This window comes from Balaenoptera borealis, assembly GCF_965194805.1.
Source record: "Balaenoptera borealis genome assembly, chromosome: 19".
Taxonomy (NCBI): Eukaryota; Metazoa; Chordata; class Mammalia; order Artiodactyla; family Balaenopteridae; genus Balaenoptera; species Balaenoptera borealis.
The window spans coordinates 58,698,505-58,718,459 of record NC_138878.1 but is presented as its reverse complement, the minus strand read 5'-3'; the positions used below and the strand labels follow the sequence as shown (position 1 = coordinate 58,718,459).

The following is a 19,955-nucleotide window of genomic DNA, read 5'->3' as shown; positions in this document are numbered from 1 at the left end:
AATTCCATCACCATCTGGACTCAAACTAAGACAGCGCGCCGCAGAGGGTTCTGGGAAGTGTAGTCCGGGCCCTCCGTAGTCGCCCACTTCCGCCTCCGGTCGGCACACCACTGCTTTGGTTTCTTATGCCGTGGTGAGTACGAAAAGGGACGTGAGTGTTCTTGGAGGTCTTTGTTCCGGCCGCAGGCACAGGGGCCAGATCTCAAGGATCTGAGGGGGAAAGAGCGGCGAATGGCGGAGGGTCGGAACCAGGGAATTTCAACGAGCTCGGCTTGGCGAAGGAAGGGTTTGAGGAGGCGGGTCGCCGAGCATCCCGAGGTGGGATGGGGGGCGGGGCCCGGGCCGGCAGCCCTTTGTACGCCTCAGGCTCGGAAGGAGCAGTTTGAGGCCGGCAGCTCCGACTCTGAGACGGGCATCTCCCGTTTGGGAGACTACAATCCAGGCAGTCGAGGATTGATGGTATCTTGAATTCTTTCATGGTAGCCGCCCACCCACTTCTGTACCAATTTCAGAGATTTCTGTCTGTGAAGGCATTTCTGTAAAGAGCTGCTGAAGTTGAATCTTCATGTTCTGTATGTGTTCCTTGGAGAATTTTAAAGCACTGTGCAAGTTGTGAAAGATTCTTTTGCTGATGTATTGTTGCTGCGTCTGGTTTTTGTAGCGTCTGAGGTACACACAGGTTGAATTCCACTCTAAATGTCACATAGCTGATATAGAGACCAAACTAGTGGTTACCAGTGGGGAGAGGGGCAAGATTGGGGTAGGGGATTAAGAGGTACAAACTGTTGTGTATAAAATAAGCTACAAGGATTTATTACACAACACAGGGAATATAGCCAACATTTTATAATAACTATAAATGGAGTATAACCTTCAAAAATTGTGAATCACTATATTGTACACCTTGTAACATATAATATTGTACATCAACTATACTTCAATAAAAAAATCCTTCCCCCTCCCCCCAAAATTAAAATGTCACATAGCATGTGGGAGTCACAGCTCTGAATTCAATTCGAGACCGTGTCCTGATTCTCTTTGTCTCCTGGGAGCTACAGTGAGTGCAGGCTTGTAGACAAGGCACAAAGCAGGGCTGGCATGGGCCCTTCTCTCTGAGTCCTGTAGGGAGGGTGGTCCCTTTCCAGGACACCTGAAGGAGGTAATAGGAGTTGATTACAGGAAGGGTAGGTTAAAGGGAGGAGTAGATTACATCCAACTGGTGCTCAGAGATTTTTCCCTGTGGTGTGTTGGGGATTATGATAAAATCATGTTATCTCATGGCTCTTTTTTTTTTTTTTTTGGCTCTCTTCCAACTGTTCCTTTGCCAGAGAGAACTGCATAAAAGAGGAAGGAATAATCCCAGGTCTCTTGCCATTGGAGCTGCAGGTGAGTAGGACTTTGGTCTCTTGTTGTTGTTGTTTTATGTCAATGCTTGCTGTCTTCCCAAATAGAGGCCTGTTTTCCCGACCTCATTGTTCATCCCATGGTTTTGACAAATGTCCCGTTCAGGCCCCTCAGCCTTACCGCCTTCACTCAGAAATGGGTTTCTTCTAAGGTTGGGGAATTTCCTGGTGTCTTATTAGTATGTGCTCCCCTTGGCTCCTAGTGGTGGTTCATTTGGTCAGTAGATTGCTCAGGCTTACACTCTTTCAAGGATGTGCTACGTATAGGAAAGAGGTAATAGGAAAGAGGTAACAGTAACTGTAATGGTATGCATTAATTAAGCGCTTATTATATGACAGTTATTATGTTGAGGGCTTTCACTTCTGTATCCCTGGTCCCTGGAACAGTGTGTGGCATATAGTAGCCTGTCAATAAATATGTGAATGAGTAAATAAATTTTTCTATTTATTATTTATTTATTTATTTGGCTGCACTGGGGTCTTAGTTGTGGCATGTGGGATCTAGTTCCCTGACCAGGGATCGAACCCAGGCCCCCCCTGCATTGGGAGTGCGGAGTCTTAGCCACTGGACCACCAGGGAAGTCCCTGAGTAAATTAATATATATTTAATTTGCTTAGCAAATGCAGAAGTTAGATAATATTAGTCCCATGTTACAGATAAGAATACTGAGGCTTAGAAAGGTTAAGAAACTTAACAAGTGTCACTTGGCCAGGAGATGTTATCACCAGAAGTCAGGGCCTTTGTCCTTGCACTTCCCTCTGTACTCTTCTCATGCCGGATCTTTACACAACTGATTTACTTTCATGCGGGTCTTAGAGACCTTCCATGGCCACCTGATTTAATGTTGCCCCTCCCAAACCTGCCTCCAATGTTCTGTCTGAGAGAACTTACATTCTGGGGGATAAACAAGAATCTGTCACATGTGTTTCCTTTTCTTCATTGCCCTTTTTGTAATCGCTGATCACCTTTGTAGATTTGCTTACCCACCAGAAGGCAGGCACCATAAGAACAAGTACCTTGCCCATCTTGTTTACTGCTGCATCCCCAGTATTTGTTGTAGCATCCAAGATGTAGTTAGGCACTGAACGTATATTTGTTAAATGAAGGGATGCTTGTATTCCGAGGTTAGTGCCTGGGGATGAATGAATAACAACAATGATAATAGTTTATAGAGGATTTTCTTTGTGCCAAGAACTGGGCTATGAGCTTTATTCAAATAGGTAGGCATGTGTATGTGTATGAGAAAGAATTAATTCTTTCCACTCTGCAAGTAAGGAATATTATCTTCATTTAACAGAAGAAAGAACAGACTCAGAGGTTTGTCATTCTTCTAGTGTTAGTACAGCTACCAAGTGGCTGAGCCAGAATTTGAACCCAAATCATTGCACAGCTCCCAATGTTGAGAGACAAGCGCTGTAACTTCCAAAACCTTGCTCCTTTTGCTGTCTAGGTTAAAACATCATAATTTCCCCATTTTCCTCAAGCTTCAACCCAGACTCACATTTGAGTTCTCCTCCTTTTCATCCCCATACATAATCTTATTCATCATAATTTTATTCATCTGTTATTTCTACCTTTGCAGTATCTATTATTCCCGTTACCTCTTCATCCCACTGCCTTTGTCACCAATTATTTCTGTCATCCTCTTTCTCCCTGCAGTGTGAGCACACATGGTCAAGGACGGTATCTTTCTTTGTATCCCACGCACCTGTCACATGGTAGAATTTCAGTCAATGTGTGCTGTCTTCCCAGCTGGAATGTCAGCTTGAGTGCAGAATCCTTTCCTGCCCTGATCACCATGGTGTCCCCACACACCCCGCCTGGTCCTTAGCTTGTAATTTACTAAGTGAACGAGCTGGGGAACAAAATCCATTCTGCTCTATAACTGGTATCAGCAGACCCAGGATCCAGGTAGCAGCAGGCTGAGTTCAGGCAAGTCCCAGTCTCCATTTAAATATTTATTGAGGGGTGGGGGAGGGATGGACTGGGAGTTTGGGGTTAGTAGATGCAAACTATTATCTATAGAATGGAGGGAGAACAAGGTCCTACTGTATAGCACAGGGAACTATATTCAATGTCCTGGGATAAACCATAATAGAAAAGAGTATAAAAAAGAATGTATACATGTGTATAACTGAGTCACTTTGCCATACAGCAGAAGTTAACACAACATTGTAAATCAACTATACTTCAATAATAAAAACACTTTTTTTTAGTAAATATTTATTGAGCACCTACATTGTGCCAGGAGCAGAATGACATCCCAGCCCTCAGAGAGCTCACGTTCTAGTGGGCGCAGAAGGACAGTAAACAAGAAAAACAGATGGAAGTTTAGATAAGTTTCATGGAGAAAAACGAAGCAGGAAGAGGGCTGTGGGAGTGCTGGCGGAGGAACTGGCAGCTTTAAGTGGGGTAACCAGGGATGCTGCCACCGAGAAGATGGTGCCTGGGTAGGGACCCAAAGGAGGTAGGGGGCCCGTGGACATCTGGGGAAAGGGGACGGCAGTGGAGGCCCTGAGGTGGCCGTATGACTGGTCTATTTGAAGACCAGTATGAAGTCCAGAGAGGCTGACGAGAGTGAGAAAGAGGAAGGATAAGTAGGACATCGGATCTTGGGAGGCCTCATAGTGTAAGGTCGTTTAGCCATTGAAAGGACGAAGGTTTTGAGTCAAGTGAAGGTTTTGGCCACAGAAGTGACATGACTTTATATTTTTAAAACTTCATTGTTTTATTTTAAGAAATTACCACCTCCACCCCAACCTTCAGCAGCCACCATCCTCATCTGTCAGCAGCGTCAGCATCAAGGCAGGACCCTCCACCAGCCAAAATATTATTACTCTCTGAAAGTGCAAACGATGGTTAGCATTTATTTTTTAATTAATTTATTTTATTTATTTTATTTTTGGCTGCGTTGGGTCTTTGTTGCTGCGCGCGGGCTTTTCTCTAGTTGCGGCGAGCGGGGGCTACTTTTCGTTGCAGTGCACAGGTTTCTCATGGCGGTGGCTTCTCTTGTTGCAGAGCACGGGCTCTAAGTGCGTGGGCTTCAGTAGTTGTGGCTTGCGGGCTCTAGAGCGCAGGCTCCGTAGTTGTGGCGCACGGGCTTAGTCGCTCCGCGGCATGTGGGATCTTCCCGGACCAGGGCTCGAACCCATGTCCCCTGCATTGGCAGGAAGATTCTTAACCACTGCACCACCGGGGAAGTCCCATAAATCATAGATATTCTTATAATACAGTTTGTGTAGATGTTTCAAAATATTGCTTCTGCTCATTACTATTTTGAAATTACAGTAGTTGATTCATTCTTGATAATTAATAAACAAGCACACACTTGATGTTTTAATATTTTTGAAGGTTGTCTTTCAGTGTAATTAGTTTTTAAAATCATCCTGTGTTTTATTTTATGCATTTAAAACATTATTCTGAAGAGAAGTCCATAAATATCACCCAACTGTCAAAGGAGGTCATGGAACAGGAAAGGTTACAATCTCTGATTTAGAAGACATTTGCTCACCCATATCCTGATTTTTATTTTTATTTTTTAAAATTTATTTTATTGAAGAATAGTTGATTTACAGTGTTGTGTTAATTCCTGCTGCACAGCAAAGCAATTCAGTTATACATTCATATACACTCTTTTTCATATTCTTTTCTTTTTTTAATATTTATTTATTTGGTTGTGCCGGGTCTTAGTTGTGGCAGGCGGGCTCCTTAGTTGCAGCACATGGGCTCCTTAGTTGCGACACTCAGGCTCCTTAATTGTGGCATGCGAACTCTTAGTTGCAACATGCATGTGGGATCTAGTTCCCTGGCCAGGGATCGAGCCTGGGCCCCCTACATTGGGAGCACGGAGTCTTAACCACTGTGCCACCAGGGAAGTCCCTCATGTTCTTTTCCATTATGGTTTATCACAGGATATAGGTCCTGTGATATACAGTAGGACCTTGTTGTTTATCCATTCTATATGTAATAGTTTGCATCTGCTAATCCCAAACTCCCACTCCATCCCTCCCCGCCCCCTGCACCGGCAACCACAAATCTGTTCTCTATGTCTGTGAGTCTGTTTCTGTTTCATAGATAAGTTCATTTGTGTTGTATTTTAGATTCCACATATAAGTGATATCATAAGGTATTTGTCTTTCTCGGTCTGACTTATTTCACTTAATATGATAATCTCTAGGTCCATCGATGTTGCTGCAACTGGCATTATTTCATTCTTTTTTTATGGCTGAGTAGCATTCCCTTGTCATATCCTCATTTTTAGAATCCTTGAGGACAGGGATGTGGATTTTTTATTTTTATTTTTTTTAATTATTATTATTTTTTTAAACTTTGGGTTTATTTATTTATTTATGGCTGTGTTGGGTCTTCGTTTCTGTGCGAGGGCTTTCTCTAGTTGCGGCAAGTGGGGGCCACTCTTCATCGCGGTGCGCGGGCCTCTCACTATCGCGGCCTCTCTCGTTGCGGAGCACAGGCTCCAGACGTGCAGGCTCAGTAGTTGTGGCTCATGGGCCCAGTTGCTCCGCGGCATGTGGGATCCTCCCAGACCAGGGCTCGAACCGGTGTCCCCTGCATTGGCAGGCAGATTCTCAACCACTGCGCCACCAGGGAAGCCCGGATTTTTTATTTTTGCAATCCCCAGACTGTTGCGTTGGTGAAGCCTTTACACTCCAGCTTTTCCTTCACAGGGCACAGGTCCTGTATGTTTGTGGGTCTGTACTCTTCTGTAAGGCCCTGTGTCTCACTGCGAGATTTCTGCTCCTGGGCCCTCCCTGCAAACACTCCTCTGACTGTACAGCCATCTGCAACATTCATGGCTCTCTGGATTGTGAGTTCCCCCAGAGCAGGGACTGTGCGTATAGCCGCTCAGTACATGTCCTCTGCATGAATGGCATCCAGAGGGTGTGAACTTTGGGGCCAGAAGAAAGAACTCAGATAAAGTCAAGTTCCTTCTTGAGCCCACAGGTCCCTGGAACGTGGAAACCAAGAAGCAGGCTCTGGAGAGTGGAGGTGGAGGTAGGTATTTGGGACCCTGCGTATCCATCTGAAGCTCCTCATCAGAGCTTGGACAGTCTCAAGAATGAAGAACCACTGGATCTTCTGCTTCTCCAGTTTAGGAAGATCAGAGGATAAATAAAGCTGCTGATGCTCCAGAAACCTAGGAGGGGTCACCATGGAGACTTTTTCCTCCTCAAGGCGGGAGGAAAGAGGTGAGAGCTTACGAAGGGTGGGGGAGAATCTAAGCCGGGTGTGGAGAGAGGAAAAGTGAAGTGGATGAGGAGTTGCATCCAGTGAAAAGAAACCCGTCTGTAAGGGGGCAGACATTCGTGAGGTCCAGGTGGGTAGTCAGAGTGCCCAGGCAGGCCCCACCCTTCTTAAGGCTTCTCTCTTCTCCTACAGCCCTGCGTTCTCAAGCCTCAGCCCTTTCCCAAGATGCGGAAGACAAAACCAAGCTTCAGGTGGGTCGAGTTCTCTTTTCTCTCCAGAAATAACAACGTAAGGCATCAGAGAGTAAACATAACCTCCCTCCCTTGGTAAAAGGAAAAAGAGGGGAAAAAAACATATTAGGTGAGCACATTACATTACTCAGTGCATTTATCCCCAAAATAGCTGTGTGAGAGAGGTGGTATGATTCTGCTTTAGAGATGAAGAAATGAGTGGTGAATCCTGGATTTGAGCCCAGGTCTGTAGGACTCTGTAATGTGCCTGTTTGCTCTACATGCGGCCTGTCAATAATGGTTTCATCTAAGGGCCTGAGCCCGCATTATGGAGAGAGGTGACTCCAAATAATGCATCCTCCTTCTCTGCCCAGGTTTTTCTCCTCAGTGGGACATTTCTTCTTATTCATTTCCAGATGTTGTATTCTCCACGTAATACACGCTACCAAAACTTATACCATGAACAAAGTTAAAAGACAGCGTATTGGGTGAAAAAAGCTTCATGGACAACAAAATTTTAATATCCTTATTTTAAAAACAGGAGCTGGGAATAAAGACCTGAGCCTTCGTGTTCAGGAAGGGAGAAAAGAGGAAAAACAAATGACCGATAATCATATGAAAAGATGATCAGCCTCTAGTAATCAAAGTGATGCAGATTGAAACAAGATGTGATTCTTTTCCTAGCAGATGACCAAAGATTTGAAAGATCGGTGTTCACTGTTAGCTAACATATGGAGGAATGGGTACATCCACACAATTGCAGGGGCATTTCAGCCCTTGCAGAAGTTCTGCAAACCTCTGCTGCAGTATTTCCCACTCCAAGAATTCTAAGTCAGAGCAAGTGTTCAAAGAATGATCATCACAGCATTGTTTATAACAGCGAAAAAAAAAAAAAGATGGTGGAGTGGACTCCATGTCCATCTATTGGATTGGTGTTGGATTGATGGATTATTGTGGTTTCAATCGTCCTCTTGTCTCGATCCTGTGCTGCTATCAAGTGAGATAAAGTGGGTGAAAATATTAGGACATGGAAATATGTGCGCGCGCGCACGCTCTCTCTCTCTCTCTCATTATATATACATGTGTATGTTGTAACTTGTCTTTAAATTGGGGGAAAAGAAGTCAAAGTGAATGCAGAATTTTAAGTACTTTTTTCAATACATGATATTATTTTATAAAGCTTTCTCTAATGAAAAGAGATTATAGAAAAAAATTTGCAGGAATTCCCTGGCGATCCGGTGGTTAGGACTTGGTGCTTTCATTGCAGGGGCCTGGGTTCAATCCCTGGTCGGGGAACTAAGATGCTGCAAGCCGGGTTGCATGGCCAAGAAAAAAAAATTTGCAAGTTTGAGTCATTTGCTTTAATTTTAAATATTATTGATGAACTCCCTGTAATGAGAGCTGAAGAAATTAGCACTTTTTTACTTCCCACCATCTCCTGATATATTATTATTATTATCATGGTTCCATTCTCATCTGTCACCATCTATTCCCACCATTGGGTTGTCTCAGTTCTCTTTATATAAGTCGTTGCTCACCACTTGTCCTTTTACCACGGTTTCTTCATGCCTGACTAGTTTGATTTATCTGTCAGTTGGCTTAATTTCCTCCACAGTTTGTTGTCTTTTCCAAAGAAGACTTGTGGATGCCATATCCTCTGAGTTTTCCATGCTTAAAAATGTCTGTTGCCTTTATGCCTAAATGGCGAATTGTCTGGGTTTAGAATTCTTAAATTCACTCTCAGAACTTTGTATAAGTTGCTTCATTTTCTACTGGCATTAAATCCAGTGCTGGCCTTTTTATCATTCCTTCTCCATTCATCTCCTGTTGAGCAAAGTTTATTCTGGTCATTTTCCCCAGAAAGGTCTGTCGTGTTTATACTTGACAATATTTTGGCTGGGTGTCATCTTCAAGGATCTTTGAAAGCCAGTGACCCTTGGTCTTTACTGCCCTTGCTCTGTGATCTTTTGGCATTGATTAGTTCTTTTTCTCCCTGGATGTCTACTGTTACTATGATTTTTTTCATTTGGCCCTACTGGAACTCATGCTATAAATGGTGTAACTTCTGGATCTATCTTCCCTATTCTTTAACTTTTCTTTTATTCTTTTCTTCAGAATTTTTCATTGTGTTCCAGGAGCCTGATCTGTTTTCCAGTTCACTGGCTTGTTCTTCAGTGATGTTCATTCGGCTGTTTAGCTCATCTCTTGAAATGTTTTGTTTGTTTTTTCCAATCACAACAGTGATTTTTTTACACTTTAAGAATTCTGGTTATTTTTTTTTTCTAGCAATTTTTTCCCTCAAAAAAAAAAAAAAAATCTAGTGAATGTACCTTTTGAGTCCTGGGTGTTAAGACTATTTTCTTAACTTCTTCAAAAGCCATTGTGGTTCACAGTTATGAGACTTTGCTCCTGCCTGACCCCACCTTTTATACCACATAGAAGGGTACTATCATGTAGATATTTTTTGGATTGTCTGTCTTATTAACTCATAATATTAAGCCTGTGCAGCTTAATACTAACAGTACTAGTTAATAGCTAATAGTACTAGTTTACATATATTTTATTATAATCTTCAAAATAAAAACTTAAGTCAGATAATACCAAGGTCTAGAAGAAAAAAATCAGTCTTTCTCTTCCAATTCTGTCCTCCCAGAGATGCCCAGCATTAACAAAAGGATGTGTATGTACCTATCAGCCCTTTCGTCATGTGAGAAGACATCTGTAGGTCACCCCCTTTATAAACAAATGGAAATGTGTATGTTGTACATGTAGTCCATATTTTACTACTTATATTATTCCATTCAGATCATTACCAATTCTAGCACTAAAAACAGTACAGCGATAAATCTCCTTTCATACACACAAACACATATGTCCTTATATCCTGTTGCTTTAATCTTTAAATTCACTAGTATAGATTTCTAAATATTGTTGGGCCAAAAGGAACACACTTCTTTTTAAAATTTTTAATATATTATTTCTGGAGTATTTGACAGGAAATCATAGCCATTCACACGTTTCCCCACATCTTCAAGGATATATCAGTATGAAACATTGTTGCTTATCTGATGGAGGAGGGTGTGTGGCAAAGATCTCCCATTTTGTTTTGCAATTTCCTGCATAGTGGATGCATGATAAGCATCTTTCCCTGTGTTTATTGGCTGCATTTGTATTTTCTCATCTGAATTGCTTATGAAATACTTTTGCCCATTATTGCATTATTTCTAACTATGTTTTTAGGCGCTCTTTCAGTAGTAGCGTTGTTCACTCACCTATCAAAAGTCTTACCATTGTTTTATCTCAGTCTTTACTTTCTGAATGGTGACTTGACCATAAAGAAGGTTAAATTTTTTATATAGGTAAATGATTTGTTCTCTTTTGAAAATCTGGTTTCATATCTAGTTTCAAAAGACCTTACCCATCCAAAGCTTAATCCAAAAGGCACCTAAATGGTTTTTTAATATTTACATTAAAATTTTTTAAATCTCTAATGTGACTATAATTTACTTTTGTAAATGGCATAAGGTTGACGTTTAACTTTATTTTCTTCAAGATGGATAGCTAATTATGACAATGCCATTTATTACGTTAATGATTTATTTGCAAGTCAACGGAAATACCGTCTTTATCATTTATGTGTTCATTTATGTATTTATATGTGTGTGTATATATTATATATATAAATACATAAATGAATATATGTATATATATTATATGTATGAAGAGAGAGAGAAATATATCAATTGATTCATATTTCACATGACCTGACTGTTCCTGCATTCTGTACTCTGGTCTACTGAGTTACCTGTACATCTTTGCATTATTTTACTATTCATACTGAACACATACTTCGGAAATTCAAAATTATGAAGAAAAAATGAATAATGTTAAAATGAAAGTTTGGGTGAAACTTAATTGTAATGTTCTCCAAACCAGGTGCCCTTTCTCATGGTTGATCTTGAATGACTTCTTTTCGGTTATTTGTGTGGTCATTCGTCTGTTCACGTTTCATTCCATTTATTCCTTCAGCAAATATTTGTTGCACACCTGCTATGGGCCAAACGTTATTCTTAGCAGACTTTTAAAAAATGAATTAGATAAGAGAAATTAGGAACAGGGAAGAATACAGGATAACTTTAAGGTAGATGGTACTGTTTACCCCCAGAGGGTAAGGAGAGGACAATTTGGGAGGAAAAACTCGATGCTAATTGGGCTTTTTTTGGCTCAAGATACCTTTTAGACATGCAAGTGGTAGTTGGATATGGCAGGGCTCAGTGTGGAAGGCAGAGCTGGGTATAAAGATTTGGAAGTTAGTGGCTGGTCCACATCTGTTTAATTGCCAAACTGATCACGTCTGGCCCGAGCTTTCTCCCACCTCTGGTCTTTAGATCGATCTAGGATTCTGCCTGGAAGTGTACTCTGCTAATGACGCTCCTTCTCCAAACTGGGAATATGGGTTCCTCTAGTCTGTGCTCCTCTGATCTCATTTGGGCGGCAGGATAGCATGGTGGTTACAGCGTGGTGAGTCAGGCTGCCCAAGCTCAGTCCTGACTTGACCCTTACTAGGTGTATGTTCTTGGATAAATAATATTCAACTCTCTGAGTCCCCATTTTTCTCGTCTGTGAAAAGGGAGAGCTATAGTAAGTACCTTGTGAGTAGTTACTGACCTAACCAAGATAATAGAGGGTTTCTGACATTCCAGAAAGTTCTCACTTTTGGTGAGTTCTGAGACAAATGAGATAAGGCATATAAAAATACTTAGTCTAGGGACTTCCCTGGCGGTACAGTGGTTAAGACTCGCGCTACTAATGCAGGGGGTGCAGGTTCGATACCTGGTCAGGGAACTAAGATCCCACTTGCTGCGCAGCGTGGCCAAAAAAACCCCAAAACCAAAAAACAGCAACAAAAAAATACTTAGTCTAGTACCCACCTTATAGTAAGTGAGTTATAAATATAAGGTATTGATAGTATCTGCTTTGTATCTTCTCTTTTTCCTTTTTAATAATTAAGTTATGATTGATATACAATGTTATATTAGTTTCAGGTGTACAACCTAGTACTCGATATTTTTATATGTTATGTAATGATCAATAAGACCACAATAAGGATATTTTTATACTTTATGGAATGATCAATAAGACTGGTTACCATCCATCACCATAAAGAGTTGTTACAGTGTTACTGACTGTATTCCTTGTATGTACATTACATCCCCTTGACTTATTTCATAGCTGGAAGTTTCTTCTCATTTTCTTGTCCCCTGGTAACACTCATCTTGGCTTTTCTAAGGACAGTTGTTAAAGTATAGTCTCTCTGGAACAAGGCTCTGTGTGTTAATGTTCTAGCTCTGTCTCTTACAAGCTGTGTGTCCTTGGCCAAGTTGCTTCACCTCCTGCATCGGGGTCTCCAAGACTACCCCGTGTTCAGAAATTTCTCCAGGACTCAAGGGGCTCAGTGTATAGTTTTACTCATGGCTGAGATTACTGCAACACCACCCTCGGCTGTGCCTGGCTTCCTCCAGACTTAACCCCACATGCCTTTTCCCTTTGCTGATTTTTTTTTTAAACAGTGATAAGTCTTAGCCATGAGTGGGACTATATACTGAGTCCTTCTAGCGGATCATAGAACTTGGAGGTGGCCTTGGGGACTGCCAACACAAGCCTCATGAAGGCCGGGCTGTGTCTTTCTTCCTCATCTCTCTGATTCCTGGGGCCTAATACTGTTTTATAGGAACTGAATAATTCTTGAATGTGTTGACCTGCGTGCACTAAACCTTACTACAGCTACCTTGCCTTAATATTTTCTTATTAAAAATATATCCTTGAATTTTTTTTAAAAGTGAAATAGGAATCACAACTCACTCTTACCTTGTAATACCTTGTCACGGGTATTCCAGGGGCAGGCTGAAGGGAAAGTATCATTCTCAAAGCCCTCCTGTACAATTGTCTCCCTCTTAAGAAAGCATGTCACAGTCTAACTGAAGTCCGTGACGATAATATAGTTGATTACTACATTTCAAAATTTATAACGGCCATTTTTTTTTCTCACCGGACCAAAGCAATTCTCTTAAAAAACCTGGGCTTCTCTCTTCCACAAGGAAGGTGAATATCTTGCCATTTGCAGCAACATGGATGGACCTCGAGCACATTATGCTAAGTGAGATAAGTGAGAAAGAGAAAGAAAAATACCATATGATGTCACTTATATGTGGAATCTAAAAAAGTCAATCTCATAAAAAAACAGAATGGTAGTTACCAGGGGATGGGGGAGTGGGGTGATAATATTGATGTTGTTTAAGGGTACAAACTTGCAACTGGTGTAAATAAACCATAGAAATCTAATGTACAGTATAATTAATATAGACAACAATATTGTGCTACAATCATCAAACTTGTTAAAAGACTAAAACTGACTTAGCCCAATCAGTAAAAAGAAAGGATAAGTATGTAATGTGATAGAGGTGCTAAATATAGCTACCCTGGAAATCATATTACAGTATATAAATGTATTGAATCAATACTTTGTATACCTTAAATTTACACAATGTTATATGTCAAATATATTCAATTAAAAAAATAAAGTACTTAAATGATTAAAGAAAAAAACAAAATCCTGGGCCACAGTTCATAACTAAGGATGACACAGTATGATTTTATTTTTATTTATTTATTTATTTAAATTTTATTTTATTTATTTTTGGCTGCGTTGGGTCTTTGTTGCTGCGCAGGGGCTTTTCTCTAGTTGCGGCAAGCGGGGGCTGTTCTTCGTTGCAGTGTGCAGGCTTCTCATTGAGGTGGCTTCTCTTGTTGCGGAGCACGGGCCCTAGAGCACGCGGGCTTCAGTAGTTGCGATGCATGGGCTCAGTAGTTGTGGTGCGCGGGCTCTAGGGCACACGGGCTTCAACAGTTGTGGCATGTGGGCTTCAGTAGTTGTGGCATGCAGGCTTCAGTAGTTGTGGCTCGTGGGCTCTAGAGCGCAGGCTCAGTAGTTGTGGCTCACGGGCTTAATTGCTTTGCGGCATGTGGGATCTTCCCGGACCAGGGCTCAAACCCGTGTCCCCTGCATTGGCAGGCAGATTCTTAACCACTGCGCCACCAGGGAAGTCCCGCAGTATGATTTTTTTTTAATTAATTAATTTATTTATGGCTGTGTTGGGTCTTCATTTCTGTGCGAGGGCTTTCTCTAGTTGTGGCAAGTGGGGGCCACTCTTCATCGCAGTGCACGGGCCTCTCACTGTCGCGGCCTCTCTTGTTGCGGAGCGCAGGCTCAGTAGTTGTGGCTCACGGGCCTAGTTGCTCCACGGCATGTGGGATCTTCCCACACCAGGGCTCGAACTCGTGTCCTCTTCATTAGCAGGCAGATTCTCAACCACTGCGCCACCAGGGAAGCCCCCCGCAGTATGATTTTAAATCCCATAGTTCGAACCGCTGCTCTAGAGGTCTCCTCTGCACGGGGCGATGGTTGCTTTAACACACATTGGTTGCTTCTGTCAAGTGCTGACAAGGAAGCCCCTAAAAGATGTGTGTGTGGAGTGGGTGGAGGGCTATGGCAGCAAAGAGCAGGATTCGCCCAACAGCTGATGGAGGGGTGAGGGGCTGGTGGGGGAAAAACAGTCATTCTGGCAGAGAAGGTAATTTGGGGGCGTGTGCAAACACAGCCATGTTAAAATTAGGCACAGTTGGAGCTATAAGTTGTCACAGTCTTTTTGGAGGACAAGTCGATCATCTGCCAGTTAGAGTCAAATTGTAAAATGCGCAGACCTTGTGATGCAGCCATTCCATTTCTAGGAAGTGGCCCTCAGAAGTGCTCACACTGAGCAAAGGATGTTTGCTTTAACTCTTTGGATAACCATGGAAGATCAGTTGCTTAGAATCGAAATTATTGGCACCAAACGTTTAAAAAACTGGATTTGACTCATCACCCTGAACAATTTCCTGCTCTCCTGTCTACTTTTCTTCGTGATGCCAAGTTTACCTTTCATCCAGTGGGTGTTGGTGATCATGGTGCTTCACATTCTAGGAGCCACTGACCTTCAAGGACGTGGCTGTGACCTTCACGGAGGAGGAGCTGGGGCTGTGAACTCCACCCAGAGGAAGCTGTACCGAGACGTGATGCTGGAGAACTTCCGGAACCTGCTCTCTGTGGGTGAGAGGAACCTCTAAGCAATTGAAACTTAACTTATTGGTGTGCTCTTGTTCCCTGGAGAGAGGCTATTTTTGGTCTTAGAATACAGGTTACATCCTTTTTATATAGAAATGTTATAGCAGTTTCATTTAACTAGTCCTGAATCTTTTCCTCATCTGTCCTTCAAATGCCTGGAAATCATGGGATTAGGGCTGCATTTTCCAATTATTTTTTACACCTCAAAAACGAGCCTTAGCCTTGCATTTTCTTGCGATTTCAGGGCAACAACTTTTCAACCCTGATAAGCTGTCCCATTTGGAACAAGGCAAAGAGACTTGGGTGACAGAGAAACTCCAAGAGAGGCACATCCAGGTGAGAACCATGGAGTCTAGAGTCCTGGCCGGGCAGTGAGGGGTGAGCTGGCCGTGCAGCGGCCGTCCCCCACCCTTGGTCTTGCCTGTGGATACGGCAGGTACTGTAGTAGGTGATTGTTGTGCGACTGCATTTCTGTTACTCAGTCCCGATCCTCTCATGCTTCCTTCATGATTTCCAGAGAGTGATATACCCAGAGGGAGTGAGGGGGTCTCCGGACTTCCTTCCCTCTGATAGAAGGAGACCGGCAGTGTAAGACAAGCAAGCCAGTAGCAGAGAGACTGTTCCAGCAGGTTGACAATCCTCTGATGGATTTCTCGCTTAACTCCAGTATCCTACAAGTTCGTGGCTATAAACGGGTTCATGTTACCTCAGCCTTAAAAGATAAAAACGACAGCCAATAAAGAATATCAGAAAGTATGGACACATCTTTCAAATCACGTGGAGCTCTGTGGTAAATACGACAGTTGGCTGGCTCACCAGCAGTGATGGGAATACACGGAGATTTTTATGTCTCCAGACCTTATCCATAGCCCCTGGATTCCTGTTGAATATGCTCACAGAAGACACAGACACAGATGGAGCACTTCGGAGGATTTGGGGCTTTGTTCCCTTTCCAAGTTCAGCTCACACATCCCAGCATCACAGTTACCCTGGGAGGTAGTGTGGTGAGAGTGCCCACAAGCGTGGGCTCTAAAATCAGGTTTGTATGCTGGCATCCCAGCTCCGCACTTCCTCGTGCACGACGGACTAACTTAACTAGCCTACTTACCCTCTCTGTGCCTGGGTTTCCTCCTCTGTAAAATGAAGACACTGATGGTTCCTACCTCCATGTTATTCTGAGGGTTAAATAAGTTAATATGTGTACCTCTTTGGCACATAGGAAGTGTTATAAGAGTGTTCGATATTGTTGTTATCAACAAAAGCATTATCAAGTAAAGAGGTAAATTTTTGCGTGTGTAAAATACCCTCCAGAATTTCTTTTTGCTTGGCAGCTCTACGATGAGACAGAGTCTGTAGCTAATAGGATCATATTCACATTTAGCCTTTGCTGTAGACCTGAAACTAACACAACAGTGTCAATCAACTATACTCCAATAAAAATTAAAAAAAAGAAAAACTTACAAAAACGAAAAACAACAACAAAAAACCATTTAGCTTCAAAGCTTATTAATAGGAGCCTCTTCCTTTTTTCAGACACAGAATGAAGCACCACGATAGTTATGATACATAAAGCGGAATTTTTCTCTAGGCCATTATCGGTCCAAGTCTGAAAGCCTGATGTCCCTGAGCCAGTCTTGTACTTGTTCTCACAAGTTGCCTTTAACTCCATAGGAGACAAGGATGAAAAGGACATGGAGTATATTCAAGAAAAGGAATTAAGATTGCTTTTGCACAGAGAGCTCTCCTACTGGAAAATCTTGGAACAGGTGGCTGGTGAATTAACTCAGAATCAAGACCATAGAGTAAATCTTCAAGGGATGGATTTCCAGTTCTCAGAAGATGCTTCTCTCTGTCAAGCGGGGAAAGGAGCATCTACTCAGGGTTCTCAGATGGAAAATTTGGTAGACAGTCTTCAAGGGGATGGGTCCACCAATTTAGAAAATCAAGAGTTTCCAGCCTGCAAAGCTGTGACACCTGTCTCCATTCAAGAATCTTGGATAAAAGCCTTTGTGAATGAGCCATGGAATGTTCAGGAAAGGTGTAAAAAAGTCGACATGGAAAATACAATATATAAATGTGACTGGGGTGATTATGGCTTCAGGATATCATGTGGTCATGATGACCACAGAAAACCTGAAAGAGGGAAACCACGTAACTGTGATAAATGTAGAGAAAACTGCATTAAAAAGTCAGTACTTCAACACCCTAAGTCCGGAGAGAATGGCTTTAAAAGAAATGAACGTGGAAATGGCCTCAGGGATGAATCAAACCTTCCCACTCAACCAAGGGGGCCCTTGAAAGAGAAACCCTATAAATATCAAGAGTTTGCTAAGAGCTTGAGGCCAGGTGCCTGTCTGGAGAGACCTCAAAGAATCCCCACAGGAGACAAATCCTTTAAAAATACCGAGCACGGTCGGGTCTTCAGGCAGAACACACACCTTCACAGCCTCCCCGGGGCCCACGCAGGAGACTTGCCCTATGGATGCGATGTCTGTGGCAAGGGGTTCAGGTATAAATCAGTCCTTCTCATTCACCAGGGAGTGCACACGGGAGAGAAACCTTATAAATGTGAGGTGGGCGGCAAGGCCTTCGGGCGAAGCTCCAACCTGCTTGTCCATCACCGGGTCCCCACCGGGAGAAACCGTATAAATGCAGCAAGTGCAGGAAAGGCTTCAGCTACAGCTCAGTGCTTCAGGTCCATCAGAGGCTGCACACGGGGGAGAAGCCCTACACATGCAGCGAGCGTGGCAGAGGATTCTATGCTAAGTCCACCTTACGTAAGCATCAGCATGTCCACCTGGGGGAGAAGCCCCATAGCTGTGTCAAATGCCGGAAGGGATTCAGTTGTAGCTTGCATCTCAGCAGTCATCAGAAAACGCACCCAGGAGAGAAACCCTACCAGTGTGACCAGTGCGACAAGGGTTTCAGTCACAACTCGCACCTCCAGGCTCACCAGAGGGTTCACGCGGGTCAGCGCCTCTACGAGTGTGATGTGTGTGGGAAGAGCTTCAGCTACAGCTCGGGGCTTCTCACACATCAGAGACTGCATACAAGAGAGAAGCCCTACAGATGCGAGTGTGGGAAAGGCTTCAGCTGAAGCTCAGACCTCCACGTCCATCAGAGGGTCCACACGGGAGAGAAGCCCTACAGATGCACCAAGTGTGGGAAAGGCTTCCAGCGGAATTCAGACCTTCACAGTCACCAGAGGGTCCACACGGGGGAGAGGCCCTACATCTATGACGTGTGTGGGAAGGGCTTCATTTACAGCTCTGACCTCCTCATCCTTCAGAGGGTCCACACGGGAGAGAAACCCTGTAAATGCACCGAGTGCAGCAAAGGCTTCAGTTACAGCTCAGGACTTCTCATCCACCACAGGGTCCACATGGACGAGAGACCATACCGATGCAAAGAGTGCGGAAAGGGCTTCAGATGCACCTCGAGCCTCCACAAACATCAATGAGTCCACACGGGCAAGAAGACCTACACGTGTTGAGTGGGGCAAGAGATTCAGCTATGGTTCCAACCTTCTCACCCACCAGACACTGCACATGGGAGAGAAGCCCTACACTTGTTACGAATGTGGAAAGGGCTTCCGGTACGGCTCAGGTCTCCTCAGTCATAAGAGAGTGCACACTGGAGAGAAACCCTATAGATGTGATGTGTGTGGGAAGGGCTACAGTCAGAGCTCACATCTCCAAGGCCATCAGAGGGTCCACACTAGCGAGAAGCCCTATAAATGCAAGGAGTGTGGGAAGGGCTTTGGTCGAAGCTCCTGTCTCCATGTCCATCAGAGGGTCCACACTGGAGAGAAGCCCTACAAGTGTGCAGAGTGTGGGAAAGGCTTCAGTTATAGCTCAGGTCTGCGAAATCACCAGAGGGCGCATTTAAGCGAGGAACCTTACAAGGAGACCTGAGTTGAGGTCTCCCGTCAGAACTCAGAACTTTACATTCATCTTAGCGCCAAGGCAAGAGACAAACGTCATGGACGTGATGTGTAGGGAGGTCTGCAGGAGAGACTGACCTTTTCATAGCAGCTGGTCTGTCTAGGAAGGGAAAATCTGCAAGTTTGGTAAATAGGGAAAACACTTCAGTCACAAACTTCAGTCTTTTTTTTTTTTAATTTATTAATTTATTTTTGGCTGCGTTGGGTCTTCGTTGCTGTGCGCAGGCTTTCTCTAGTTGTGGCGAGCGGGGGCTACTCTTCGTTGCGATGCGAGGGCTTCTCATTGCAGTGGCTTCTCTTGTTGCAGAGCACAGGCTCTAGGCGCGCAGGCTTCACTAGTTGTGGCACATGGGCTTCAGTAGTTGTGGCTCGCAGGCTCTAGAGCGCAAGCTCAGTAGTTGTGGCGCACAGGCTTAGTTGTTCTGTGGCATGTGGGATCTTCCTGGACCAGGGCTCGAACCCGTGTCCCCTGCATTGGCAGGCGGATTCTTAACCACTGCGCTACCAAGGAAGCCCCACTTTTACATATTTTACTTTATAACAAAGAGTATATATCAATTTTATAGCAACAGTAAAGCTATTTTTTAAAAATTAGTCTGCTGGAACAATCCCTTATAGTCAAGGATCCATGTTATAATCTCTATAATTTTTTTTTCTTTTTCTACTGTTCACTTAGCACCCAGTACCAAATACAAGTTATACAAATGAACTGTGAAATTTGTGATTTAGATACTTTCAGAGGCTACATCATTTTTGCTGGCTGGTAGGAGATGAGGTGGCCTGGATAATTGGGAGGACCCGTTTGGCACTTCTGTTCTACATTCTGGCCCTCTGGGACCCGTGAGCCCACAAGCCTGGCTTCATAGAGGATGGCGCACCATGACTCCAATCTGACTTCTGCATCTGGGTGACTCAGGAGACCTGAGACTTGGCCTGTGCTGAGTTCCTTTCTGCTATCTACGGCTGCAAGAAAAAGAATCTAAGTTATAGGCATACGTCAAAGATATTGCAG

General features: G+C 43.4%; 1 protein-coding gene across 10 annotated transcripts in view; it reads left to right on the top strand.

Annotated features, from left to right (window-relative positions):
• Positions 1–121: 121 nt before the first annotated feature.
• The window catches only part of LOC309616994 (uncharacterized protein), a 73,923-nt gene continuing 54,089 nt past the window's right edge, over positions 122–19,955 (top strand). Inside the window, exons 1-6 of one of the 10 annotated variants that reach the window (XM_082368457.1) lie at positions 122–669; positions 1,329–1,386; positions 6,367–6,417; positions 6,514–6,611; positions 6,802–6,860; positions 14,860–14,985. In XM_082368457.1, coding sequence (XP_082224583.1) covers positions 6,547–6,611; positions 6,802–6,860; positions 14,860–14,985 — 250 coding nt within the window. In that variant the 5' untranslated portion in view covers positions 122–669; positions 1,329–1,386; positions 6,367–6,417; positions 6,514–6,546. Of the gene's footprint in view, positions 1,387–6,366; positions 6,418–6,513; positions 6,612–6,801; positions 6,861–14,859; positions 14,986–15,244; positions 15,337–15,517; positions 18,918–19,955 lie in introns of those variants that run through there. The other 9 variants (XM_082368458.1, XM_082368447.1, XM_082368449.1 and 6 more) reach the window with 9 other exon arrangements.